The sequence below is a fragment of the Rhipicephalus sanguineus genome, chromosome 11 (genome assembly GCF_013339695.2).
Source record: "Rhipicephalus sanguineus isolate Rsan-2018 chromosome 11, BIME_Rsan_1.4, whole genome shotgun sequence".
NCBI lineage: Eukaryota > Metazoa > Arthropoda > Arachnida > Ixodida > Ixodidae > Rhipicephalus > Rhipicephalus sanguineus.
In genome coordinates, this window is record NC_051186.1 from 24,341,936 (window position 1) to 24,363,617 (window position 21,682).

General features: G+C 48.9%; 2 protein-coding genes across 4 annotated transcripts in view; both read right to left on the bottom strand.

Annotated features, from left to right (window-relative positions):
• LOC119374082 (uncharacterized) overlaps positions 1–21,682 on the bottom strand; it is a 471,916-nt gene that overhangs the window by 413,993 nt on the left and 36,241 nt on the right. The window lies entirely within an intron of this gene.
• Positions 1,302–3,728, bottom strand: LOC119374912 (uncharacterized). The gene has a single exon (XM_037645115.1). It carries the CDS (start codon positions 3,726–3,728, stop codon positions 1,302–1,304), a length of 2,427 nt encoding a protein of 808 aa, XP_037501043.1.

The window sequence follows — 21,682 nt, forward strand, 5'->3', positions numbered from 1 at the left end:
GGGGGGGGGGGACAGGCGTGAAGCGGCACGAACAGCTGACGCAGAAGTGAGCAAATGCCGCTGCGGCGGCGGCGGCGACGCAGTACTTGCGCAACGAAGAATGGGAAGCTGGCTTCCGAACGACAGGAGAGAAGAAGCGCTTGTCCTGTGTGTGTCTATGCTTCGTCCCCGTGTCATTCTGCGCTTCTTAAAATGATGAACCATTTCCAACTAGGCCAAACTGCCGTTTTGCAGAGAAGAATGGCTACAAAGATTGTCCGTCGGCCTTAAGAGCTGCACCGGAAGAAAAACAACTGAAAGTACAAGTAGGGCTTTATATAATGGATTGGACGAAGGCGGTGAGATGCACAGAAGAGGGAAAACGCGGTGAGCGCTACTGATTTATAATTGGAGTGGAGCAAACACTGAATTCCGTCCGTCAGTGTGTGCCTGTGTGTGCCAACAACTTCAACCTCAGGGGAGGAGGGCTGGATACAGAGAAAGATGCGAGCAGGCGAGAAGAGTCGTGACGTACTTCTACGGATATCTCAGCTCGGTCACGAAGCATTAGAAAGCTCGGGGTGCCTAAAACCGCAGACCGCATGCATTTTTTGCTCGGACTCCCCGCCGAGGAGGCCTTCTTTATAGTAATGTAGCGTAACCGGCACGCGTTAGCGTTGCGCTTTCACGAATACGGATACGACATACTGTTAACCGATACGACCTGTAGTACATTACTCCAGACTCCATCTATGCTGGTCTCGCAGCTCGCATTTGACGGGTCAAAGCGTCCGCTATCCAGCCAGTTAACGGTTGAACACCGGTGAACATTTAAACAAAAGTAACTTTAATTAGCAGGAATAGAGAAACATTTCATTTAAAACATTCACAAGCACTCGGTCCCCGTAAAAAAGCGGTGCTGCTGGTTGGGCTGCTGGGGCGAGACTGCCGCTTGCGTTTCTTCTTTCGGCGGCGGCGTTTTCTCCCTCTCCAAGAGCCGACAAGGACGACACCGAGCTGCACTCTAATGGTCGCACGTGTCGCCCGTTAAAGTGGGTAACAAAGGAAGGGGTTCGAAGATAAGAACGGGCCCTCCAGTCAGGACATATTTGGGGAAAGGACGCTCCTTCGGCGGGAAAAGACATTCCTTCGGCGGCACTTCAAAGGCAAACACACACAGCAAATGGCCGCTCTCTTCAAGAGGGGGCAGAACACTCCCCGTCTGGTGTCTGCGGTTGTTAGACGCCACTGTTGAATTAAAGGTGAAAAGAAGTGCACCACTTCTGATATCGGATGGCAGAATGTCTTGATTGCGCCATTCCTTACTTCTTGCGTTTCTTCGTGTTAAGTGGTGGAGCTTCCGCTGCATGACCTTTGACGAACAGCTCTTTCATGAAGTTGACGAAGCGTTCTCTTGTCTCCTCGTTATTTCGTAACGTGCGTCGCAGCGAGTACAGTCGAGAAAGAGCTTGGTCTCTGTTGTTCGGAAGCCGACCTCTCGGCGAGCGAAAAGGCAGATGGGCGACCCAGTTGTTTGACCTGTCTTCTATGACGAGGGCGCGCTCGTTGTCTTCTCGCGTTGTCTTGAACAGATTAGGTGCTAGGGAGTCATCTGATGGTGTCACTGATGAGAAATCATTCTGGGCCCGATGTCCATCCGCAGCGCAGAGAACCGGCGGTTCTTTCACGTTGAAATGTTTTGTGCATGGGTTGATCGATGGTCGTTCGTTGTCGGGAACGTGTGTCTTAAACACATTTACAGTGCCTGTTTTGCGTGCGCGATCCACGCAAACGTCTCCGACAATGACCCACCCGAGATCGAGCCTCTGTGCATAAGGAGCGTCGAGCGGCCCGTTTATGGTCTGGCGAACTTTGTGAACTCTGAGTACGTCTCGGCCGAGGAGAAGCAGTATTCTTGCCTCCTCTAGAGGCGGAATGTGAGTTGCAATGGCTGACAAGTGAGGGTAGTTCCGTGCGGCATCTGGTGTTGGAATTTCTTCCCTGTTGTCAGGAATGTTATCGCACTCGAGAAGAGGCGGGAGGGGAAGCTTGACATCACCCGATACGCTCCGTACGAAGAAGCCGTGAGCGATCTTTCCAACAACTTCAGTGCTGCCGGAACAAGTACGTAGTGTGTACCTGGTGGGTGTCCCCTCCACATTGAACTCGTCGAGAAGCTCTGGCCTAACCAACGAACGGTTGCTCTGCTCATCGAGTATAGCGTATGCTCTGAGTGTCGATTCAGGCTGAGACTGATGAATCACATCCACGAGGCAGATTTTAGCACATGATCTGTAGCTATCGTTGGTGCTTGCTACCTCGGTACGCGTAGATGTGACTCTCCCTTCCGAATGATCTGCAGAGCTGTTGTCGCTGTCAGCAGGTTCCGGCGACTCTGAGCACGGAGATGATGGGTGGAGCGCTGTTGCATGGTCACCACTGCTGCATATATGGCACTTCACGACCACCTTGCATTGCGACTGCGTGTGGTTTGTGGATAAACAGCATCGCAGGCAGATACCCTGCGCTCTGAGGAAGGTTATCCGCTCTTCCAATGCTATTTCTCGGAAAGCGCGACACCTTTCAAGGGGGTGGGGTCTCTTGTGATGCGGGCACCATTTTTCCAAGCTCTTCGGCTCAGGCAGCTCCTTTGGAGTGGTTTCCTGGAAGTGTTCGAAGGCGTGATCCACGTTTGTTTTCCTTGCTGATACGGATGATTTTTGCCACGAGGTCTTGGTCGTAATTTCCTCTTTTTGTTGTGTGAACGAAGACGATGCATTTTGCGGTTGAAAGATGAAACTAGGATCATTCCTCATGCTTGCTTGATCTTGAACAAACTTGGAGAAAACTGAGAAAGGTGGGAATGCAGTGTTGTGTTGTTGTTTGTATTTTGTTCCCACTGACATCCAGTTCTCTTGAAGCCCGGATGGTAACTTCGAAACAATTTTGTTTACACCTCTAGCGGTATCCAAATAGCTAAGACCGGCGAGGTACGGATCAGTCTTTGCAGCCTCAAGTTCCAGCAGGAGGTCGCCGAGCTCTTGCAACTTCGCATTATCCCGGTACGGTATTTTTGGAAAGTCCTCCAATCTCCTCAGCAACGCGTCCTCAATTGCCTCGGGACGTCCGAAGGTGTCGTCTAGCCGTTTCCACACGACGTTTAAGCCCCTCGAAAAGTCATCGACGTGCGCAGATTTCAACCTTCGAACCTGACGTGATGATTCAGGACCAAGCCATTTGATAAGGAGGTCGAGCTCTTCCTGCGCAGAAAGATCTACATCTCTGATGACGCCCTTGAAAGATGACTTCCAAGCACGGAAGTTCTCAGGTCGATCATCAAACTTCGTCAGTCCAGTAGAGACAAGGTCCTTTCGGCACAGGAACTTCAGGACACCGACAAGCTCCGAGCTGGGACTGTTGGGTGGCGGCGTGTACGCAGGCGGCTGCTGATAATGATGCAAGTCCGTGTGGCGGTTTGTTGCTTCGGCATGCTCCAAGCTCTGGCTTCTTGCGTGCACAACAGTCGCCCGAAGAGACGCAAGCTCTGCATCACGTATGGTTGCTTGTTCAGTGATGTAGCTCGAAACCCGTTGTGCTCGGTCTATAGGTGGGTGCGGGCGCACACACTCCCCGCCATCCTGTTCTACGGCTGCCTCGAGTGCACTTGCCTGCGCGTCTGCTGCAGCTGCTTCTTTCTCATGCTGTAAGACTTCAAGTTCGGCCTCAATTCTTGCTTTCTCTAGGCGCATCGCGGCCTCTTTACGACCAAACTCAGCTCTTGCTTTGACAGCTTCGGCTTGCGCGCGTGCCTGCACAGCGGCTAGGCTAATCGTGGAGGAGCCCGATCGTCGTGATCGCGAGGAAGCTCTTGAGTGGGCCGATATAGAGAACTGCGAAGCTGTTTCCTGTGCATTGTCGCGTTCTTGTTGCGTAGCCTCACGTAACTTCTCGCTGACGATCGCCTCACGGTCTGCATCGATTGCCTTTTGGAGCTGTAATTCCTGCCTGGCTTCAGACGTGTTCGCCTTGTCGAGAAAGGAAGCGTATCTTGCGGTGACATGCTCGTAGCGCTCATAGCTTGCACGAAGCTGCTTTGCGGCACTGGTAAACTGTCCTTCCTTCGCGCATGACAGTCTGTGAAGAGCGGTCTCCACTTTCTTCCAAATAGCGTCTAGTTTGCGGCAGTGCTCTTCGCGGCATGTTTCATAAATTTCTTGAGCCTTCATCGAAAGTGCTGCTGTTCTTTGCGGTCGAACGTTTGATGTGGAAGCTTCATCCTCTGATGTGATATTTGGACACTCATGCGTCAGCTTGTCCTGATCCATTTTTGCGTGTTTCACGTTTTGTCTCGAAGCGGACGTATGTGAAGCAAATGGTGCTAAGCTGCGCGTTGAAGGATCAAACGAGCCCACCTTGTTGCTGCCCTTGTGCTGTCAGCGGCTCAACTCCTGGGCGATGTAATCCTTGCAGTGGGCGAATGTCTGGGCCAAACCGGGGGTCTTGCCGTGGCGACGTATCCCATTGCCGGCGGACGTTGAGTTGGCGGCCGATGGCAGTTGTCTCGCTTTTTTACTATGCTGGTCTCGCAGCTCGCATTTGACGGGTCAAAGCGTCCGCTATCCAGCCAGTTAACGGTTGAACACCGGTGAACATTTAAACAAAAGTAACTTTAATTAGCAGGAATAGAGAAACATTTCATTTAAAACATTCACAAGCACTCGGTCCCCGTAAAAAAGCGGTGCTGCTGGTTGGGCTGCTGGGGCGAGACTGCCGCTTGCGTTTCTTCTTTCGGCGGCGGCGTTTTCTCCCTCTCCAAGAGCCGACAAGGACGACACCGAGCTGCACTCTAATGGTCGCACGTGTCGCCCGTTAAAGTGGGTAACAAAGGAAGGGGTTCGAAGATAAGAACGGGCCCTCCAGTCAGGACATATTTGGGGAAAGGACGCTCCTTCGGCGGGAAAAGACATTCCTTCGGCGGCACTTCAAAGGCAAACACACACAGCAAATGGCCGCTCTCTTCAAGAGGGGGCAGAACACCATCAATTCTCGTTAGTGTTAACGATAACAATCAGGGGCGTAGCCAGGGGGGGGGGGGTTCAACCCCCCCTCCCCCCCGGAAATTTTTCAGTTTTGCTTGCGTATATATACACGCGCACATAGGAACGCACGCACGAACATACATAAAGTATGGTTGAACCCCCCCCCCCCCCCCCGAAAAAAATTTCTGGCTACGCCCCTGATAACAATTGTTGGGGTTTCACGTCCCAAAACCACTATATGATTATGAGAGACGCCGTAGTGGAGGGCTACGGAAATTTCGATGACCTTAGGTTCCTTAAAGGGACACTAAAGGCAAATTACAATTTATGTCAGAGTTAAAGTCCAATGTATGATAACTTCTAAAACGGCAATATTATCAACAGCAGTGCCCTACTTACCGAGAAATTAAGCTAAATGTATCACATGATGAGCGCCACGAGTGGGACATTTTCGAAGTGATCCCGATGACGTATGGAAGTCGGCCTACAACAGATCACTAGTAATCAAACTAGCAGCAGTAAAAAAAGAACCTTCCGAGCATCAAAAGACGTAATAAAATGCTGTTTGTTCGTTTCCGCTTGATTCATGAAAAAAAAAAGAAAAACATCCGTGGCGTTGCCAGGGGGAACGGCGCGCGTGGTTCAAAGGTTTCGTTTTCGCCGAACTGCGCCTCGCCCGTCTGAGTGGTAGTTTCGGGATCGCGTTCTGCCCGCGTGTGTTTTGCGCGCTCGTGAAGGTCGCTCTGACAGAAAGTTCGACAAAATGCCGCATGAGCTTCGTCGCCCGACACCGCACTGCTGGTTTCCTCGCTGCTTTCGGGCTCGGGCTCGGGAGAGTCGCTGCCGAGGCTGCTATCGTAGTACGCAACGACGCCGGCACTACGAGCCCTCAGCAGCATACCGCGTTCATCGGGGCTCAAGTCGCTGAATTGGAGCCCAGCGTCGCGAGCCAATGTCTCGTTGTCAAGTTCTCCGTCCACATCCATTGCGGCGATTGCGGCAAGCTTCGATGGCCGTTGTTGCTACTGTGGGTCCCGCTACTTCCGCTCTGCTGCTACTAGTGTCGGCGGCCGCGCAGTAAAAGCGGGCAACGTTGGGCACGGCAGCAGTGACGTATGAGAGTCGTATTTTCAGGCGGGAGATTTGAAGCGCGCTAACGCCATGCGGACCACTAAAAACGTGATTTTATTTCAAAATAAGCACTTCCTTGGCACAAAAGCAGCACTACGAGGTTTCTGGACCGCTATTTCAACAATCAACGTCGACTTAATATTTGCCTTTAGTGTCCCTTTAACATGTACCTAAATCTAAGCATACGGGCTTTTTGCCTCCATCGAAGTACGGCCACCGCGGCCGGGATTCGACCCCGCGACCTTCGGGCAGCAGTCAAGCGACATAACCACTATACCGCCGCGGGGTCGCCATAGTGTTAATTGCACTGGTACCAAGTGAAGTGCGAATATTTTAGTTGATATTCGACACTGCGCGCGTGAGTCATTAACCTTGGTTTCCTCCATGTAATACATACCACGCATCATCCTCAAGAGAGGAAACTCTGGAAACGCTCGTCAATCGACAAAATCATCGAGTGATACAACAATACTGCGTACACATTTAAAATACTATCTGAAAAAAAAAAAATGTGCCAATCCAGCCGAGGCTATGTATACACACTCCAAAATAGTGACCGTTAATGCAGGCCATTCGAGGTTAGGGCACGCCAGCCCAATTCTTCTTACCTAGACAGGTAAATGCAAAAACTGTGGTTCTATACATCCACGCAGCACACGCTGTGGGAATATAGGAATATAGGGATAAGGAAAAATACTGGGGACGCAGCCCCCGCGCGCGCTGGGAGATTGCGTCGTACATCTCTGCACTTGACGATCAACTCTGGGCTGTCCAGCGGGCCGAGGAAGCCGCCAGGACTGAAGAAATGCTGGCAGTCACCTAGGCGGGACCTTTTGCCCGTCCCACAAATCGTAGGCCATTTCATTAGAGTTGCGTGTATGTATGTTGGGGCACTCCGTGCTTTGGGCAGCCAGCTATACAGGGTGTCCCAGCTATCACGCAGCCCGATTTAAAATAAAGAGGAACGGCGTTACGCGAAGCAAACCTACTGCATATTGTTCCTAGTGCACTGGAGTAGCCACTACTATTTTTGTCGTTAATGAGGTTTAATTAATTAGTCATAATTATATTTGTAACTCGACAAGTACTCACCTAATTGTCGAAATGTCAATGAGGCGTATGTAGGCATGTTCAAATGCCATCTAACTGCGCTACTTTCAAAAACGTGCTAATTGCGCGCTCATTTTTTCCGCTTGATCAAGAAAGCCCGCGAAATATGAAAAGTGACACGTGACTAGACTGTTGCGCGCGTCGGGAACCAGCGCCCTCAAACAGGCTCCCTATGAGGTAGACAGAATCAAGGAAAAAATGCAGAAAGAAAAAAAAAACGCATCGCCCTATCTGCCACTTCCCGGCCTAAGAAACGCACCACTTGGTTTTACAGAGTCAGGCCGTAATCATAACACCTGCCGCGTTATCAATGAGAGCAGTCGGCCGTGAGATATGGATGATTGTGGCGTACTATCGAACGGAAGGAATCCCAGCGAAATTGCGCGCATACCGTTGGCGCCCGACCTGTACCCTTGCCAAAATGCGGAACGCTGCCAAAATGCGGAACGGACAACAGGCAAAGCAGTTGTTTGCAGTAAGCTTATTTGAGGGCGCTGGTTTCCTTTGCCGGTGGAAGTGTAGTCACGTGTTATTTTTCATATTTCGCGGGCTTTCTTTATCAGCTGGAAAAAATGAGCACGTAATTGGTACGTTGTTAAAAATTGCGCAGTTAGATGTCCTTTGAACATGCCTACATACGCCTCATTGACATTTTGACAACTAGGTGAGTACTTGTCGAGTTACAAATATAGTTATGACTAATTAATTAAACCTCATTAACGAAAAAAATAGCAGTGTCTACTCCAGCGGACTAGGAACAATATGCAGTAGGTTTGCTTGGCGTAACGCCGTTCCTCTGTTTTTAAATCGTGCTGCGTGATAGCTGGGACACCCTGTATATCGAATACTGAGAACGGCTCTCGAAAAGTAGCACTGACTGATATGTCGTTAATTTTCTTTAGATAACACTTGAAGGATAACAGTCACTGTACGTGCTTACAGTAAGTGTGTGAACCATCGTGCTCTCAACGCACGAAAGAAAAAGAAAATATTCCAATGATATATATGCCAACGCGGATCTATGGAATACCACTAGGGCGCACACTGCGTCGGAGCAAAACGCGATTTCCACTCGGACATTGTGGGCGTCGACGGAGCGAGTGACCCATACTCGACTCGATGGTGTAAATTCCATCAACTTTCTCGACAATGGGATCGTCGCAGCCGTATACGTAAAGATATAAGACGGAATGCTCGAATACGATGCAATAATAGCCCTTGCATGCCGTGCTAAGTGACAATTTGTCGCCGCCGCCATTCGACACGAGATCATCACCGTCATCCTCATAACCGTGGAGTCACACATAGGTGCGTCGACTGTATGTGCGTTCCAGCACAAAACAGGAGCCGCCGCGTCGGCTTAGTGGATACGGTGCTGGGCTGCCGAACCGAAAGGCGCGGCTTCGATACCGGCCACGGCGGACGCATTTCGATCGTGTATTCTGTGCGGTGACAGTGCACGTTATCCCGCGTCTCTCATAAGTAGTCGCGTTGGGACGTTAAACCCCACAAACCAACCAGTGAGCGGCGAAATGTGGCATCGGTCCTGTCCGTCGAAGGGGCGAGTCTCCCACACAACGCGGACAAATGCAAGGCGGGGCCCCCACAATCGTCCCGTTTATGGCACTCCATCATTTATATCGAGCGCGCCTTTTGTTTCCACGTGGGCCAGTGGCACCGAAAACGAGAATCAACGGGCGCGGCGGCACGTCACGCCTCGCAATCGGAACATGGCCGCCGCGCTGCCCGAAAGAGTTCCTCCCCGCCCAGTCCGAACAGGACAGGCCAGGAACGGAGACCGACTGTCAACTCGAAGGTGCACAGTGGGGCAGTCAATAAGAAAAGCGCATGTTCTGCAACTTTCGATCATGGACACAACGTATATGCATGCCCCTCAAAAGCTAAAATCTACAAGTCTTTACTTTAGGAGAATAACAGAAGCATCCGGCAACGTGCCTTGTTGCCGGATGCTGTCGGTACACAACGATCGCCGCCAGAAACATCTATACGCCGACTGGATAAGGGTAGCTAACCAGCATGCGGAATTCATATGGAGGGTAAAAATTCGAGAACTTCACCCACGTAAGAGGAAAATGTTTTCTACTGTTTCACCACAAAATAACTTGCTAGTACTTGGAGAAGCTGCCTTAGAAGATAGTCACTGCAAAACCCTAGCCTTAGATCCCAAATACTGTTTTAAGCCGAACCTGAAACCAATGGACTTTTTAAGTTTGCCGCGTACAATCACTAGGCTAGTTCTTGAAGAAGAGCGCTCCACTGAATTTCAGACTGCGTTGCTAGTATTAAGGTATCTAATATGCATCTCAAGTGTCCTGATCCTATCCGGCCTTTCGTTAATTATTGTGTGGAGAAGAAACTCAGGCCAGTAATTTCAGATAAGGAAGGGTATTTTGTAATTATGCCGGACAGTTGGTTCTCGGAAAAAGCATTAACAGCCATAACAAAGAATTTTAGGACGGTAAAACTTAAACCATCGGTAGTTAGGCAACGTGCTGTCGACCTTTTGTTAAGACATAATCTTGAGAGAATAGCTTGTAATGTCAAGAAGGCTAAATCACTTACTTTAGAATTGTTTTTTTTTTTTTCAGCGAAAACACATGAGAACGAGATTCCTTTTCGAGCAATTCTTTCAGGGAAAGGCAGCTGGCAAGTCGCTGTATCTAGTTATTTGCAGAACTGCTTAACTTCGTTGAGTTTTCCCGACCCTTTTCGTATGCGTAATTCTCAAACGCTAGTTCAGTTCCTCTCAGAGGAGAATCCCGGCTGTTGTAAAGCTTTTAGTATGCATATTGAAGACCTTTATTAATCCTTGCCAGGACTTGTTAAAATGTGTCAAGGAATGTATTAACGAACAAGGGCACGAGACGGTTTTCACCGATAAATGTGGTGTTTCTACCGGGGCTTTTCTAGAAATTCTTTCCATGTATTTAAAGTCGACGCTGGTAGGTTGAAAGGAAGGCGTTTATGTGCAGAAATCGGGAATATGTATTGGTTCTAATGTTGCTCCGGTTCTTAGCGATTTATACCTTAGCAAGATTGACAAACTTTTGGAAGGTGCCTTAGGCAATTCCGTCATTAAGGTTTTTCGTTATGTGGACGATTACTTGATTTTTTGTAGTGGTGAGGGCTTTGAAAACGTGGTAGTAACCTGAGTGAGCGAAAAATTTGTATTAAATGGAGGAGGGCTGAACTTTACTAAAGAGTTGCCTCAGAATAAAGGAATACAATTTCTAGACATTTCCTTCACGTTTCAGAAGAACCACGTGTGCTGACATCATGCTCCTAGATCTTCAAAACCGCTATTAAATTTTTCGTCGAAGCACTCGAAGGTTGTAGAAAACGTACGTATCGCCATGTCTTGACTTAAGTGTGCCCTCACCAAGTCGTGTGAGCACAAAATGAGTGATAGCTTTAACGCACAGCTTACGCGTCTTTTAGATGTATACGTTATCCCCGTGATGCAGTGGCCACTGTCACTGAGCGTTTAAAGAAATCCATTATGTTAAGTCCAAGCACGGTTGCAGAAAGCGACAGGAAGAAACGTGTCGTAGATATACCGTACATTCATTGCGTATCTCACAGGCCAAAGAGAGTAGGAAGTAGATACGGCGTTAATGTTGTTTTCACGGCTGCCAATAAGCTAGGTAAGATATGTGCAGCTGTGCAGAGGAAGAATGAGCGAGTAATAGACAAGAAGTGAACCGATATTTGTTTTGTAAAACACACAAACAAATTCATTGATTGCCGTAAAAATGTGGTGTATAAGGTTCCTTTCAGCTGCGGCCGCTTTTACGTAGGACAGACAGGCCGCTGCATTAACCAGAGATTATTAGAACATAAAAGATCACTAACCGGAGGCGCACCTTCTAATCTATCGTTACACTGTCGAGATTGTAAGTGCACGCCAAAATTCAATGAATGTGCAGTTTTGTACAGACATAGGAATGAAGAAACGCGTCTGATGATTGAGGCATGGCATATCGAGAATAGTGGTAGCGCATGCGTGAGCCAACCGTCGATTAACTTGCATGAAGATGAAATCAAATGCCTTAACAGTTATCTTCCACGTAGACCCCCACGCGTGCTGGATTGATAGGTTTGCCTATTGCATGAGCGTGCGCAGATAAGTTTTCGTGCCTTCCTTCTTTTTCGCCGTTGTGCATCTATTCAGTTAGTCGGCGTTTGTGATGTCCTGACTTCCTTCTTGTGTCCTTGTTTGCACGCCCTGTCTTTTTAGAATGAATACTTAACAACTAGCTCAGCTCTCTGTCATTCTAAGCGAAATCCAATACTGTGTCCTCTGCTGTCACCTGTACGTGGTGCACGGAAACAACGATGAGTGAATTGTCGTCCAGCGACTCCGACAGCGATTTCAAACTTTTCAGCAGCACGCAGAACGTCCTTTGCGGTGGGGCTGCAGGCTTGCAGATGATGGGCGACGATAACTTTGAGACCACAATAATATATTTTATACGTGTTTCCTGGCTCCAGCGTCAACACTGCATGCCAGGGAAATGAAAAATGTCCCTTCTTGCGGTGCCTTAAAATCGTGTGAGTATATCCTTTAAGTGAGAAGATTTCACTCACTGGGAACAAACCGTTTACTGCGCTTACAGGTGGACCTGTGCGCGTATGCGACCAAACGTGTGAGCGGCGCGAGCGTGTGACGTCATCAGCGAGACGACGGCCTGACGAATGATTTCCTGTGCTCCGGCAATGAAATATACACGCAACTATATAGTTGCTGAGAGCCGACGCGGATGATTTAAAGTACTGTATGTGGGAGTGCGCCGAGCCGGGAGGCTCTGTAATGTCACATAGCACCTCACAGTGAAATGACGGGATGAAACTGACACATGCGCTAACTATATTAGAACGTTAGTAACGGTTTTTCTCGTTACCAAATGCAGTTGCTATACTGGGTTACAACCTAAGAAAAAATATGTCAGCTCCGCCCACAGAACCGCCCTGTGAAAGTCGTGCTAGTCCGCTCGAACCGTAAGCACTTTTTCTCTGCTAATGTGAATATTAAGAGTTGAAGGTTCGTCGTTACTACATCAAACATTGCGTTTGCCTGAGGAGCGATGTCAGAATCCCTGACGAAGTTCACCATGACGTTCAAGTTTCCGACCTGAAACCAGCGAGACAATCGTCCGCCTGTATGGCAAAGGTAACTGAAACATTCGAGCAGCGCTTGACGTCAGGAAAATGAGTAAGAGCTATTGGGTAGAGCATTTATGCAAATTCTTTGTGGGAGGGGCAGCGATGGCTGTGGGTGGAGCCGACATTCTTTCTTAGGTCGTAACCGAGCATAACATGCTGACAGCATATGCGAGAACGTGTCGGCAACGTCGGTGACTGATATATATTATACAACCACTTTCACAAAGCGAACTCAACTGTTGCGTTGTCCTTAAAACGGCAAAAGCTCGGTCGCTCACGCAGAATCCGGGTGCAGAAACCGCTACACGGCAGCCGGCATCGATTCCCGTCACATCCGCTACACGTACGCGCGCGCCTATGGCGGGTCACAAGCGTCCTTGCGCGCAAAGCAACTTCTCCGAAGAATCGCACGCTCGTCTAGCAACGCAAAACTCGTTTTCCAGAGGCGAGGTTACGAAGGGCGGGGCGGGCGAAATTACGCCGGCCAGTTGAAGACAGATAGATGGCCGCGGAGTAGCACTCATCGACACAAAAGCTTCACAGGGCGCTCGCAAGATCCCTTTGTTCTTCGCCCACAGCGCCGCCGCGTGGGGAAGGCACGCGAAAACGAGAAGGAGCCCAGCGCACTCTCGATCTTATTCGCCACGAGCGTGAATAACGGCCGCGCGCAGGCACGCACGTGCACGATGGTGCATGCGAGGTACGTGCGCGAACGGCTGCGCAGCGGGCGACGTACCACGCCCCGCTTCTTATTCTCTCGAACTTGGCGCCGTGAAGGAACGAGGAAGGCGCTTCGCGAGTCGTTTTCATTTCCAGCGTGGGCGGCGAGAAAACGGTGCAGGCGGGGGGCGGCGGTGAGAAGGTCAACGCGACGGCATTGGCGATTCTTCGGTGACGCGTCTTTCGCTGCAACATGCACGGCGTCTGCGCATACAAAGACGGGTCCGTGTGCCATACGCAAGGACCACGTATACGATGCTCGTGAAATTGAAAAGAATGGCGATGTCACATGAATGTCGTGTGCCCGAAAATACGGCTTAACAGAGAAAGAGAGAAACGATTTTATTAGAGTCAGATTCCTCTTATCGGGATGTACGTTCGCTGAATCGCAGTCATTTGAATTCCCGCTCCACGAATTCATTATTATAAAACAATTAAGTTCACTATTAAGAAAACAAGTTCTCTGTTCCTTATCGAATATAGCTCACGAGTGGACAGCACGAAGACGAGAGCGTAATTCGAGCAGCGACGATTGACTGTCGATCTGCGTCGTTCTTGGCCGAAAATAAAAGGAACGGCTTCGAGCGACAACGACGAAGCTAACACTCGAAATAGACAACATCGCACAGACAACGCGTTAACCGCTCGGTCACGTCGTGACGCATGCATCCACAGTTTCACCGATGCAAGCACGTGACATTCGAATGCCGCGCAGTAGCGAAACTCCCGAGAACAATGGCATCGGAAAAGGTCAAAGGACAGCGAGAAGTTCATTAAACCAAACTCCGAGCTGGAGCTATACACGCAGTGCTTAGCAGCGTTTCGCGGGAAACCGAACATTGATTTCTTTTTTCTTCTTCTTCCAGGCGCGGTAACCAAGCAATACACACGCTGCGTGGGAAAGCAATGCCGCCTAGCAACGAGCGTATTTACGCGTAGAGCGGAGAGCAAGATCACAAACACACGAGCAATGCGCCCAAAAGACCGCGCTATACTTGTGCCCTACGCACGCAGTGTACTGTGAATAAACTTTTTTTTCCACTGTTTAGCCGAGGCAGAAGGGGAGAGTCTACGTGCACCTCAACAGCTTGACCTGAACACAAATGCCGCATATATGCCGTCACATTACCTCCGCCCAATTTCAATGAAAGGCAAAGTCCTGCGTGGCGTCGCATACGTATCGCTATTTTGTCAGTGTCAGTCGTCCATGGTTGGCCCGTGTCACTAGGGGGCCAGTGACCTACATCGTGCCGCTTTCGATGAACGTCCCAGCTTCTTAGAACCAGCGTTACATATAGAACAGTTGTTCTGAGTTCTATGTAAATGTGGAATGAAGCAAGAAGGTTCACCAAGAGAGAGAGAGCGGACTATTTCGCCAGCATCGCTGCTGCCGGAGCTAGGGTCGACAGCGACGTGTCGCTCTACTAATGACGTCATACGCCAAGTTTCTGCGCAGGTCACGTGCAGACCCTGAGCTGTTGAGCTGCAAATCCTCCCAGATAAAAGGAAGGCGCAGAAGAGACAGCAGCCTGACATAAGGCACGATAGCGTAAAACTATCCGGTTCCGGATCCGCCCGTAGCACTCCCCGATTGTCCAAGCCTTCCGGGCCCAGAGTGCTTGTTTGCCTCGTGACGCAATGTGCTCCGCATAAACGCCCACAGCCTTAATATATATGCCGAATAGAACAAACACCAGAATAGCAAGAGAGTGTGTGGTTCTGAAGGGAATAGAACATGGCTGCAATATGACCGAAAGCTGGATAGTCAATTGGTGTAGCGCGCTAGTACGTGCCACAATTGAGGATCCGACCAGGAGAAGACGACGACGACGCGCCAAGCACGAGATGGCTGCGCCTGTGCTTTTTCGCGTCTGCCTAAATGGCTTCTGACAAAATATATGATTTGTGGTCTCACAGCATCGACGTCTGTCTGCCTGTTTCCACAAACTGGTGACCCGGACTTGGCCTGATCGCTCTCGCTTCCTGAATCGCGCTTGCCTCGACCGCTCCGCTTAGACAGCCGCTAGGATCTCGAGCCCCGCAGTCTTCGCAGTCATTTCGGAAGCCAGAAAGTCGTGACCTGTCATCGGGTACCGTCACCATCGCCACAACCCCGCGAGCCCGAGGTTTCCGCTCTCAAGCTCCCCGAGTTCTGGTTGTCGGACTCGGAACTTTGGTTCATCACCACAGAGTCGCTGTTCCGTCGTCATCGGCTCATTTCGCAGTTGACCATGTATGACCATGTCGTCGGAGCGCTTCCGCCTCGTACTGCTATAGGTCGTTCACCCATCATATGACCACCTTAAGGAGACGCTCATCAAGCGCACTATATACCGAACAACATCGACTGCAGCAACTCCTTACATTAGAGGAGCTCGGCGATCGCAAACCAACTGACTTTAGCGTCGCATGCGAACCTTGGCACTCGATCTCGCTACGCCAGCGAATAACGCATATTCTTCGACAATTTTTTCTACAGCGCCTGCCAACGCAGGTGCGCATGATTCTGACCGCGTCTTCATCATCGACACTGGAATCTCTGGCGCAGTTGGCCGACAAAATTATGGATGTCGGTTTTCCCTCCGTGGCCACACTTCGTCACCCCACGGATCCTTCGCCCAACAACACAGCTATAGTGGCGACAGCTATGCGCCACTAGCTGTGTCGTTTAGCGAAGAGCGACAAGACCGAGAAAAACAAAATGCACACAACGAGCGCCGGCAAAAAAAAAAAAAAAAAGTGCCGTCGTTGAACGCGGTTAAACCAAGTTTGTGAAGCGATAGCTCGGTTTTGCTTGCTTTTTCTTTTTGTCTCGCCAGACAGCAGCTTTTGTAGCAGCAATTACATTGCACCTACGAATGCATCACAACAAAACACACACACGGCGCCTTAAGAGGGTGTTGAGGCGAGCTCGTTGGTACGGATCCATTAGAATACACAGAGCCTAATAAACACAAACACATTGGGCGAGAACGAGGACGGGCGCTGACAAACAGAGGCCATAGAATGACCGTGAGCCGCTGTTCCGTTTGCTGCTCGGCACTCTCGGTGCGAACGCGCAGTGAAGGATGGATGGATGGATGTTATGAGCGTCTCCATTATAACGGGGCGGTGACCTGCACGCCCTCAAGCTCGAAAAAAAAAAGGAAAGAAAAAAGGAAAGAAAAATCGAAGCAGCTAGCGCTTCTGGCGGTGGCAGCACGAAAGAACAGAGAGTTATATAGTTCAGCGGACTTAGTGAATTAGCGGGCTTAGTGGAATAGCGGTATCGAAATGATGCGCATGCTCAGTACGCTAAACGACCCGTAGCGTTTACTGTACGCAGGCTATTTTTTTATATTTAGCGTCACCGTTGCGTTGTTAACGTTTAGTGTACGTAAAACATGGCGGCGGTATTCACCCGCTTCGAACCGAATTTAGCGTTGATGTGGACGGATCCACTTCTTTCGTAGCAAACGACAGCGTAAAATGACTTCGCTTGCCTTCGGGTAGCTTCGACGACCGAGTATTACGGATAACTTAGCACAGTTTTTGGAGATCGCTTCCCATTTCGAACGTCCCCAGGCCTAACAAGAAGATCGGTATTACGAAATCTGCAACATAAACATTTTCGATTTTGATGCGTGGTTCATATTCATTTACTTTTATTGTCGCTAAAAAAAGTAGTAATATTGCTGCGTGCGGGGATACAGGCGAGCATTCTCGTTTTTTTTTTTCACTTTTTTTAACGCATTCACCCTCCGCTAGGTGACGTCACCGTCATAGCTTGGTCACGTAAACGCTATCCCGCTACACTAAAACGTGCTGTCCGCAACGAACGTTTGCGGCACGGTAACGCTATTCCCTTAACCCCCGCTATCATGCTAACGCTAAACTACTGTCTGATGACCTCCAGCCGCTGTTTGCTTTCGCGAACACACCGCACTAGCGTTTCGTTCTTTGGCCGGCGTTGCGACCAACACGAGGCCCGTGGAATGAAGCACGTGATCAAAGCGCTGATACGCTGCAGAAACGTGGGCGCCTATTCATCGGCGAGAAATTCGCGCCATCTTGCGGGCAATGTGCGAACAATGTTCTGCGGCGCTGCCGCAGCTCATAGGCGTTAGCATGACCCTGGCTGAACTTGAAGGTCAGATTTACGGAACCAGACGTTGTTGTGATTTGTACGTGGAGGAGCAGAGCTATCGCTTTTAAAATGCGCAGCGCTCATCCTGTGAAATATGTTCTGTGTATTCACGAATACAACCCTCGATCCGTCGAAGTTCGCTTGGAAGCAGTCGAGTAGCGGGGCGCGAGCGCCTGTCTATCTATTGTCGGGTATTTCGCGGACTTTCGTTTTTTTCCCCGAAAAAACAACCAAGCAAACTTCAAAACTAAATAAATGCTTGATTCGGAGGTTACTTGAGGCGGCCTACAATCGATATATTAGCGATTCAAGCAATTAAGAACTTGAACACATTAAAACAACTATACATTACTAATAGCCGGGTATATAGAAGTGAACGTCATTTTCTGCACAAATGCGGATGAACATAAGCCCACTCCAATGGGCGCGCACTTTAGACTGACGTCATGAGCCGTCCGGCTCGTGAGAGGCTCCGGAGAATTTCTTTAGTCGCGGAGACGTACTACCACTAATGTGCAGTGCAGTACGAATTTTCTAGATCTCTGTTCGGTTTTTTTTTTCGTTTTTTTTCTTTAGTTATTGGTTAAAGTTAGCTGGGGCACCCTGTATATCGTAATGTTTGTATCAACGCCGCTGAAGTCTCAATCAAAACAGCTTAGAGTGACAAGCGGCAACCAGCGCAGCGTTTCCGGCTGACATGCATCGACTGCACCATGCACGAACCGAGCACATTCACAACGAACTGAAGAGTGGATCGCAGGAGGGAACCATGAATTTGCTACAAAACAGGCGTAGCAGTTGATGTCCACACAGAGGCGGTTTCTTCTCGATAGCCCAATAAAGTTTTTCTTTCCCTCCTTCTCGATACAGCTCCAGAGGCACATTTCTGTCGCCCATTATTCCATTCGCATCATCCAGTCAGGCCCACCCGAGGGGTGCTCAAAACCGCTTACAGGGAAAGCAATCGATGATAGCCGGCGGTCGCGCTCTCTGCAAAAATATACAAGCGACGACGACGGAGCGAGTTCAACAACTATAGACAGTTGCGTGCAGCGAAGTGGAACGCGCGGTCAAACCGCCGTCTGTGTGCAAGCAACGGAAGATATATTCATTGGTCAAAGCAGCAAGCGCGCTGATGTCTCTGTTGTACCAGAGTACCGTAAACACCAATTCGTACATGATATAGCCAACAATCCTTTTTTTTTTTTCAGGAAAGTTTTGCGCAGCATTCTTACGGGAGCAGCACGGACTACGCATAAATTCCACACTATTTCTTCGGGAATAACACGAAAAACACATCGAACACGTGGACTAACTCCGTCACAGTATACGTTGGGAAGGACAATAAATGTGAAGTTACTGGAGCTACAAGCGTACGTATACAAAAAAGGTCGGTATACCTAGGAACCAGAAAATAAAAAGAAAAAAAATGCTTATACCATATTTTGATTTTAAAATTAATTATCGCATAGTGCACCTACTGACATCGACACTAGCATGTCGTCAAGCTACAATACCAATCCGCCTTTTCCATTTTCCTGTGCTGCCCGCTGCCGTTCTGGTAGGGTTTTGGCATAGAACTTCATACAATAACCTGGAGAGGAAACTGGCGCTGCGACCGTTCAACCACCATGAGAATGATGGGAAGTACAGGCTTCGGAGTGGATAGCGTTAGCTAGCGAACTGTCCATGGATCTTTTTCTACAGTTTCAGTTTCGTTCTTCGCGAGGCGTGGGTAGTGAGGTGCGTTGCAAAGCACCCAAGGAGTGCCTTTGTTGTTCAAAGAGGCTGAAGACCGCTAGATCTCTTGGTTTGCTGCGACGTTACAGCTTTGCAGGTTGTATTTGACAGTTTTAGCAAAGCATCGTGCACTCACCGGTGCGCATAGGTGTAGCGTCCCATACTAGTGCAGGAAATTGCATAGAGTTCACGTGTGTTTGATAAGCGCGTCTTGCCAAAACTCATTCAAATCAGCTGCAAAACGACAGCGAAGCTAAGTAGACGATCGTCACGCTCCTCTGATTTGACTTCACAACAAAATTAGAGATGCGTTGGGGGCAGACCACTTGAACAGACGCACCTGGCATCGCAGCAGATGATACGTTGTTTCTCACTCAATAGATTACTGTTATTTCTATAGACAGTTTCAAGATTGCTATAGCAGGAGCACGTGGTGTACCCCAAGAAACTTCCGGTCACCTCATTTATTATTCTGCAACACCGAAGCGTAAAGCGTTGTTTTAAGATTTGTTAGAGTAAGGGAATACTCTTTCTCCAGTTTCACATAAAAGAAAGGCGCTTATAGTTAAAGACTAACTGTTTTAGTGTTGTGTGTAGCTTAGAAGAATATTTAATTCAAATATTTTGCTAGACATAGGGAGAAAAGTGTTGAAACTCTACGGGCTACTCGCCAAGGCTTTTGTTCCCCGCCAATCCTGCTAGCCTACGCCAGCGCAGGAAACCGGAAGCGGTCCATGGCCTGTGTTAGTAAACAGTGAAACCCTCTATAAATAGATAATGCGTACTTTCGAGGGAAAAACAAGCGTGTTTGTTTTCAAGTGGTGTCAAAAAATAATTCATTATATTGTGATGCCAGATCTGGAACAAAATTGCAGAGCAATGCATACCCTGGTGGTTGAAGTTGTCCAGGTTTCACTTCCATCTCACCGTCACGCAAACTTTCTGCAATGTTTTACGTACAAAAGAATGAAGCAAGTTTTTTAACTGGAAATAACTTCATATCACTTCGTTTTACACTCGGCAAACAAGCGTCGCGAATCTCAGGAGCGTATTCCATCCGAAGCAGATCCGAAGCCTGTACTTCCCATCATTCCCATGGTGGTTGAAGCGCCGCTCAAGGAGCCCGCGTAGACACTAGCGCCAGATTCCCCTCTAGGTATTGCAGTATGAAACTCTGTGGGGTTTTGGTAGGGGCTGGCACAACCGGTATTGCCAGAAGCAAAACCTTCGAGATGGTGGGGTGTTTCGCGACCACTCCGCTAGGGGAAGGGCGCATGCGCCGTGGCATCGTTAAAAAAATCACAGCATATCCACGGAGTGAATGATGATGAGTGGGCGAAGCTGCGGAGATTCATCGGTAAACCGTGAATCTTCCGTGAATTCTGCCCAGTACATCATCACCGACGTGAGATCGGGCGCGTTTATACTAAAGGTTCGATGAGAGTTATGACGACTTGCAGCTCACTTTAATTTTACATGTACGCTGTGAATTTTCATTGTTTAGAAAACCATTGCTTTAGAAAACTTCTGGCGTCTTTCGTTAAGCAGCTGGCGTCTTTTCGTTTTGCTTTAGAAACATCTGGCGTTCTTTCGTTTTGCTTTTAGAAAACATCTGGCGTCTTTCGTTGGTTTATTTCATCAATCAACGGCGTTTTGAACAAAATTTTTATTGTTTAATCACGCACAGGAGAAATCTCACCAGGCACTACCTTGACGGCAAACAATGGCTGCTAATGGGAATGAGAGACAGAAGAAGTCGGCTTTTAGCTAACACTTACACTTCTACTTCTACTAACGTTTCCTACTGGAACATGCCAATGGCTGCTAATGGGGAATGAGAGACAGAAGCATTCGGCTTTTAGTTAACGCGCACGCTGCGAATTTTTTATTGTTCAACAACGCACAGGAAAAATCTCCCACCGGCACCACCTTGGAGGTCAAGATCTGGTACTAGCGTTACGACTGGTTACGCACTACGACTACGAGGGACGAACGGGTGCCGCTTTAAGGAGCTTCGCCTCTAAAAGGCGGATTCTGGTCACGCACCAGTATGGTTAGTTGGGATGACGTCAGGTACATAACGATGTAATAGTAGCGCAAAAAAGACGAAGACAAGAAAGTGAACACCACCAACTAGCTCGCCTTTCCGTTTGCTTGACGTCAGGTACCAAAAAAGGCAAAATGGCCGCTTGTGTGCCACCAGCGCATGCAGCCAGGGAGCGGAGCGGCCGTGGAAACGTCGCGATATCTTGCATGAGCACAAGACGAGAAGCTCACACCGTGTTGTGACGTCAGGGTACGGTAGGAACCGAAACTAGCTTTTAAAAATATGTTCTAATCAATTTTTTCAGAGCGCACTCACGCTTACCAGCATATTTTCTATACTCTTGAGGGCGTGGTCTTGCATTTGACGCAAAAAAAAAAAAATGGCAATAGAGAATTTTCCTATCAGTACCCTTTTAACTTATAAGGCGAAAGTTGGGCTAGTTGGTATCTTGAATAATATGACATGTTTACTAGTGAAAAAGACGTGGACGAAAAGAAGGAATACAGGACTAGCGTTATCCTGTATTCCCTCTCCTCGTCCACGTCTTCTTCGCTAGTAAACACGTCCTATTATTACCCTTTTAAGTTCTCAAGAAGCGACAACGTC

Coding starts and splice junctions, on each gene's coding strand:
- LOC119374912 (XM_037645115.1), bottom strand. CDS start 3,728: ATGCGCCTAGAGAAAGCAAGAATTGAGGCCGAACTTGAAGTCTTACAG.